Source organism: Rhinatrema bivittatum, chromosome 7 (genome assembly GCF_901001135.1).
Source record: "Rhinatrema bivittatum chromosome 7, aRhiBiv1.1, whole genome shotgun sequence".
NCBI classification, from domain to species: Eukaryota; Metazoa; Chordata; class Amphibia; order Gymnophiona; family Rhinatrematidae; genus Rhinatrema; species Rhinatrema bivittatum.
Window position 1 is genome coordinate 297,157,872 of NC_042621.1, and position 7,485 is coordinate 297,165,356.

At 52.3% G+C, this 7,485-nt stretch overlaps 1 protein-coding gene across 1 annotated transcript in view; it reads right to left on the reverse strand.

Moving 5' to 3' along the window:
* The window catches only part of ABLIM1 (actin binding LIM protein 1), a 364,303-nt gene extending 359,350 nt beyond the window's left edge, over positions 1-4,953 (reverse strand). The window contains 1 exon segment of the mRNA XM_029610466.1: positions 4,813-4,953. Within this exon segment, the coding sequence (XP_029466326.1) occupies positions 4,813-4,825 (13 nt within the window). The 5' untranslated portion in view covers positions 4,826-4,953.
* Between the last annotated feature and the right edge of the window lie 2,532 nt (positions 4,954-7,485).

Here is a 7,485-nt window from a genome sequence, read left to right on the forward strand (position 1 = left end):
TTCCCATGTCTTTCGTTCTTTTCAAGCCCTTTGCAGCTCAGCTTTCTTCCTCTCACCCTGAATGCAACCAAGCCCAAGTTTGTATCCAATGCAAGAAGATCGGTATATAAAAGCTAAAAATAAATAAATAAATAAATATAAAACAAAACATTAATGAAACAATAAATACATTTTTTTTTAGGTTGAAATTAATGAAACAAAATGAGGTACACACACACACACACACCATGAAACAAATTAACAAACCAAAATGAATGTTTTCTTTCCGCACACCCCTGAAGAATTTTGTGAAGGGATGTGAATACTAATGGGATCTTGTTTGAGGAATGACTAAGATCACAATGTTAGAGGAAAAAGAAGTGTACAGTGTATTTATTTTTAGTTTGCTTTTATTTTTGTTGATCTCCGCTATGAATTCTATGGCTTATCCTTTATGGTGATGCTTCATTATTGTGCACTGACTGCTGATAACCCCAGAGGAATAAAGGTTGTGCCACATACTCCAGTGAGTAAGACTCCAATGAATTAATCCCAGCATTGTGAGTGTCAGGTATGAGTCTGCTTGCCTGGGGAAGGGAAGATTGAAGATTTGGTGCTACGGGGTGCAATCGGATGGTAACAGAAGGGAAGAGACGGATTTTGATACTCTTCCCTGTGCAGCCTGAGAAAATATTGCCCTTGCCGCTGTGTCAGGTCCAGTCTGCTATCTACCCGGCCAAAACTGAAGTCTGAGTCTGCAGAGGCTAGTGCCAGGATTATTTAAAAAAAAAAAACAGCATCAGACACTTTTTTTTTTATGTGCCCCCAAGTAGGGGTTATGATATTAATCCACAGAAACAGCGATGGATAGAAAGTCATGAGAAACCACACTCAAACAGCACGTCACGGTTCCAGCTCCCTGTGGGCTTACACACATATTAGATCTAATCTACGGTTCACATATGCAGATCTAACTTAGAATAATCTTGCACCATAACACATTTGCACATTCAGTATATTACTTTCCTAACTCTGACCAAACCAATCTCCATTAACTTCCTATTAACTTAAGAGAGAAACCTTCATCTTGGGTACTTACAGGGGATCCTGCTTGAAAGTAGGAGAATGGACTGGATGACCTCTAAGGTTCATTAAGTCCTCTTTGGTCCTCCCCAGCCCTGATTTTGTAAGATTCCTGAGGTCCCTCCCTGTCCTGACTTTCTAAGGTTCTTGAGGTCCCTCCCCCAGCGCTGAGTCTCTTTTGGGATTCAGTCCTGAATTTTCCACAATTACATCATCAGCAGACAACAGACCCAGGGGAAATACAGGGAGGCTCCAAAAAGAATGAATTGTTAAAACAATGCAGCACAGCACAAAGCTGGGAAAAGTGCAGGGCTGGGGGAGAGGTTCCCCCTTCTGGCCCTGTTTTTTCTAAAGATTCCTGGTGCGCACTTGAGGTCCCTCCCAGCGCCATCTTTCTACGATTCCCGATGAGCTGCAGAAGTCCCTCCCAGCCCTGATGTCCCGTGAGCCTTCCATGTAGAAGAGGTCTGACATTCAGAAAGGGATTTTAACCCTTTCTGAAGGGTTTTAAGCCCCACCCGCTATGCTTGAATTATATTTGGTAACTTTCTGAGGCAGTGGAATAAGTTCAAATAAAAGCACCTCCCCCCATGTTACAATTTTGGAAAGGACCCCAGGAATTGGGTGGACAGTTTCCGGCCTTGAGCCAAATCAGCCTCCCTCCCTGTGTCTCCATGCAGCTGTGTATCTGTGACCGCTAATAACACAGGGACCCCCCATTCCCTCCCATATCACAGGCTTTCTTGAACTCTGTATTTCAGGAGCAGCAGGTCACCTGCTTACAATGAAAGCATGCTGGGCTCATCTTTTTAACTAAGCTACTTCTGTTTTTTGCTCCAGTCTGTCCAATTGTATTTCGAGGTCTCATTAAACGTGAAAAAACATTTTTTCCAAAATATTTCAAAAGTTCTTCTCCAACACTGACGTGGATCAGTGGTGGGTAAGTCCATTCCCTGACACTGCAGGTTTTCCCATGAAAGTAAAAGTTGTTCCTGAAATCCGGGAGGCCATCTCCCGTCCCGTAGTATCCTTCCTTGTTTAGTGGTGTCTGAGCTTGGAGGACCGGATCCTGAGGCACCCCCGGGCACACGTCCCACAGACACCCCAAACGCCACCGGTACAAAGCGAGACATCTCCTAAAATAAACTGAACCACCTCTGCAGCCTTCCACCCTGGCTGCCCTGCCTGCTCCCCAGAGCCCAAGCCAGGGAGGGAAGGGGGCAGAGGTTGGCCTGCTGCTGAAGCCTGAGCGCCATCTTCCCAAGATGACAGGTAAGTTAGGGAGGGAACTGGCCATAGCACCAGAGGCCAAGCTTGCCGATTTAAAAAAAAAAATGCAGTGGGACACCAGGCACCAAAATATAAAAACACAAGAAGTTGCCATGCTGGGTCAGACCGAGGGTCCATCAGTCCCAGCATCCTGCTGCCGACCCAGGTCAGCAAGTAAATCGATGCCATGCAGCTTCCCTGGTCTTTTGGTTCTCCCTCCACCTTCACCGATGTCGCCTCCCCTCTCCCTCCAGCTCTCCTCCCCAGCCTCTGGCCCTCTCCCTTTCGCATCTCCTAAACGTCAGTAAAAAAAAAAAAATGTATGCAGAAAGCGCCCTTTAATTCTGACTTGGTAGAGTTAAACTACTGGGAGCCATCGTGTAAATATAATTATTTGCAATGGATTTAATGTGTAATCTTCTGGCGTGCAGGCAGCGCTAGCACCTCGGGGATTCCTGGAGTTAGAAAGCAGGGCTGTAAACAATCCCTCGCACCGTTTTCTCTGGGCGACGGACTCTCTCTGCTGGACGACGGAGGAACTTCCAACCCTCGGCCCGCTTACTACCTAACCCCCCCCCCTGTAGGAAACACTGAGACCGCGGGGCTGTTTGCTCTGCGTTTTGCTCCGTACGGAAAGTGCCGCAGACTAAAGGGGGACTCGGGGCCCCGCGCGCAGCTTTCCTGCCGGGACACAGAAGGCGGCTCCACGCGCCTCGGCTAAGTTGGCTCTGCAGGACTCGGGGGGGGGGGGGTCCCAGCCGGGGGGCGTGCAACCGGGGTCTGAGGGGAAGGTGGCAGCCGCACAGGAAAGGCCGGGAGCTCCTTTTCACAGCGCGGCCTGGGTTGGACGTCCATCCACGCCCAGATCTGTGCGGACTGAAAACGAGGAGGGGGAGGTCTGTAGTACGTCCCTAGCCATATAACCACCGGGGAAAAGAAACAATATTCCCTGTAATGCAGGCATCCGCTTAAATGTTTCATTTCGGATACCAAAAAAATAAATAAATCCCATTTTATCTAAGCTTACAAGTCTTATATTTTTAGAATCAGAAGTACGACTCCTCCCTCCCCCTCCAATACTTTTTTTTTTAATTAAAACAAGAAATCTGGAAGTCAATTACTCCCAGGTTCCTGAAACAAAACTGCACCCCTAACCCTGCGATTGCGTGCACTGCTCATGCGCGCTGCCGGCGGGGCTCGGGCGGCCGGAGAGCTCGCGCTGGCGCACGTGGGGCCTGGCAGGTGGAGGCGGCTCTGCTGCTGCTGGCTCCTTGGCAGGCCTCACTTCACACTGCAGCAAAAGCTGGTGCCAGGCTGCAAAAAAAAAAAAGCTGAGGTGTGGCCACAAGAGGAGGGCAGTGCTGAGACTGGAAAGAGCTGCCCGCCGAGTTTCTCTTGCATTTTGGCACATTGCATTATTTTGTTAAAACAAAAAAACAACTTTAACCTCCGAACCCCCTAAAGTAAAGCACAAAGGCAGAATGAGAGGCAGACATGACGTGCAGGGACCAGACAGGAGCTTTAGCCTGAAAGGTCAGCGATAAGGGAGGGGCTTCGGCCACCCCATGATCTCTCCCACCTGTTCCACTCCAGAAGAAAACTTCCCCAGGTCCCATCACCAAATCCGCACACTGCTCACCTCCCCCCCCCCCTACCCTAATAACAAAACAAAGCCCCAACGTCACAGCAATCAGGGGAAATAGCACTGCTGAAGGTCAGAGGGCGGTCAGCAGCCCCCTACCCCCATCCCCCACACATAAACACCGGGTACTGCATCACTGACAACCAGGACCATCAATAACACCCCCCCCCCCCCCCCCATATCCTGCATCTCTAAGAACTGGGAGCACCAACAACCCCCTCCCCCATATCCTGCATCACCGAGAACCAGGACCATCAGTACCCCCCTCCCCCATATCCTGCATCACTGAGAACTGGACCATCAATAACCCCCCCCCCCCCCCCGCCATATACTGTACCAATGAGAACAGGGGCCAACAACGATCACCCCTCCCCCACATTCTGCATCAAACTGAGAACCAGGACCACCACCCCGACCCCGATCCTTCATAACCCAGAGCGAAAACAAACCCTCCGGTTCTGCATCACTGGGAACCGGGACCACCAACACTCCCGCCCCCACATCCTACCTCATTGGAGAACCGGGACCTCGCACCCCGACGCGACCCTGCATTATTGAGAACCAGGAGTACCAACTCCCCCCACCCCCAGACCCCGATCCTGCATCACCTGGAGCACACACACAAAACACTCCCGATCCTGCATCAACGTTACTAGAGAGAGAGGAGCACCAATCCCCACCCCCACCCAGCCGATCCTGCAGTACCTGGAGAGGGGTGCAGCGATCCCCCCCCCCCCCCCCTCCCTGTCCCGCAGCCCCGGCAGCGGCGATGCTCAGCAGTGACAGGTGGGAGGCGGACCTCGGGGCTCCGGGGCTCAGCTGCGATCGGACGGACTCACCTTTAGCAGACATGGTGCAGCGATCTCGGGCTCCCTGTCCGGAGGCGGCGGCGGCGGCGGCGGCTGCTCCCAGCCTTGCCGCCCTCTGCCTTATTCCCGGGGCCGGGAGGAGGAGGATCTGGCGAGGGAAAGCCCGGAAGGGAGGGTCCCGCCCAGACTGAGGCTGGGCTGCTGCCAGTCTGCAAGAAGGAGGGAGGGAGGGAGAGAAAGAGGAAGGATGGGGCAGGAGCTGCAGGAGGGAAGGAAGGAGGGAGGGAGAGAACAAGGAGGCAAGCACAAGGAGCAGGAGCGCGGGGGGGGGGGGGAGGAGGAGGGAGAGAGGAAGGAGGAGAGGGCAGAGGATTGAGCAGGTGCAGGGGGAGGAAAGGAGAGAGAAAGGAAAAGGGAGATGGCAGAGGATGGAGCAGGAGCATGGGAGGGGGATAAGAAAGGAGGGAGATAGGAAGGAGGAGGGGGTGGGGGTAAGAAGGAGAGAGGAAGGAGGAGAGGGCAGAGGATGGAGCAGGAGCAGTGGAGGGAGGATAAGAAAGGAAGGAGAGAGGAAGGAGGAGAGGGCAGAGGATGGAGCAGGAACGGTGGGGGGTAAGAAGGAGAGAGGAAGGAGGAGAGAGCAGAGGATGGACAGGAGCAGCGGGGGGTAAGAAGGAGAGAGGAAGGAGGAGAGGGCAGAGGATGAGCAGGAGCAGAGGGGGGAAGGTAAGAAAGGAGAGAGAAAGAAAGGAGGAGGGGTAGGGGTAAGAAGGAGAGAGGAAGGAGGAGAGGGCAGAGGATGAGCAGGAGCAGAGGGGGTAAAAAGGAGAGAGGAAGGAGGAGAGGGCAGAGGATGAGCAGGAGCAGAGGGGGTGGTAAGAAGGAGAGAGGAAGGAGGAGAGGGCAGAGGATGAGCAGGAGCAGAGGGGGTAAGAAGGAGAGAGGAAGGAGGAGAGGGCAGAGGATGAGCAGGAGCAGAGGGGGTAAGAAGGAGAGAGGAAGGAGGAGAGGGCAGAGGATGAGCAGGAGCAGAGGGGGGTAAGAAGGAGAGAGGAAGGAGGAGAGGGCAGAGGATGAGCAGGAGCAGAGGGGGGTAAGAAGGAGAGAGGAAGGAGGAGAGGGCAGAGGATGAGCAGGAGCAGAGGGGGTAAGAAGGAGAGAGGAAGAGGAGAGGGCAGAGGATGAGCAGGAGCAGAGGGGGTAAGAAGGAGAGAGGAAGGAGGAGAGGGCAGAGGATGAGCAGGAGCAGAGGGGGTAAGAAGGAGAGAGGAAGGAGGAGAGGGCAGAGGATGAGCAGGAGCAGAGGGGGTAAGAAGGAGAGAGGAAGGAGGAGAGGGCAGAGGATGAGCAGGAGCAGAGGGGGGAAGGTAAGAAAGGAGAGAGAAAGAAAGGAGGAGGGGTAGGGGTAAAAAGGAGAGAGGAAGGAGGAGAGGGCAGAGGATGAGCAGGAGCAGAAGGGGGTAAAAAGGAGAGAGGAAGGAGGAGAGTGCAGAGGATGGAGCAGGAGCAGCAGGGGGGGGGGAGTAAGAAGGAGAGAGGAAGGAGGAGAGGGCAGAGGATGGAGCAGGAGCAGCGAGGGGGGGGGGGGGTAAGAAGGAGAGAGGAAGGAGGAGAGGGCAGAGGATGGAGCAGGAGCAGCAGGGGGGGAGTAAGAAGGAGAGAGGAAGGAGGAGAGGGCAGAGGATGGAGTAGGAGCAGCGGGGGGGGGGGTAAGAAGGAGAGAGGAAGGAGATGGGGCAGAAGGAGCAGGAACAGTGGGGGGTGGGGGAAAGAAAGAGAGGAGATCCCTTAGGATGGAGAAGGAGGGACAGAAGGAGGGAAGCAGAAAGAAGGATACAGAGGCTACAGCAGCACAATATGTGGGGTCCTACCACCAGGCCAGATGAAACCTGACCAGGGACAATACGGACCAGCACCAGAACCTGAGTCACCTCCCTCATGCTGTGCTCTCCCTAACCTGAGCCTTTACTTGCCTTATTACCATTCTGTAAGTGTTTCCCATCTTTTCCTACCCCTTCTAACGTCACATTGCATTGCCAATGAAGTTTATTTATTTATTTATTTATTTAAGGTTTTTATATACCGGCAATCATGAGCACATATCTTGCTGGTTTACATGAAACGGGAGTGCATTAAATACATCAACTAGAACTGTGGTGATCGAAGGAGCAGTTACAAATAACAAGGGTAGCAGAACTTGGATAAGAAGGAAGAGATAGGAAAGAATAAACGGTTGAACGGTATACAAATAAATTAAATGCTATGTAAAAATGGCATGATTAATGGCTGAATATTTGAAGTCCTTGGTTTGTATCTATGACGTGATATTAGATTGTGTCTTATCAGAGGAGAGCCCAGGGAGTGGAACGGGAGGGAGATAGGGTGGAGGAGAGCCCAATGCCGCAGGAGGGAAGGAGAGAGGAGGTCCCAGAGGATGGAGCAGGAGGCAGTCCCGGATTTAGACACAGGCAACTGCCAAATTTCAAAAGCATCAAATACCCAGGTGTAAGATGACCCTGTTTCAAAGAGGCGGCCACCACCACGATTCATGGGCTAGGAGGCGATGTCCTTTCGTGGATTACAAATTGGTTAAAAGAGAGGAAACAGAGAGTAGGATTAAATGGTCAATTTTCTCAGTGGAAAAGGGTAAACAGTGGAGTGCCTCAGGGATCTGTACTTGGACCGGTGCTTTTCCGTATATTT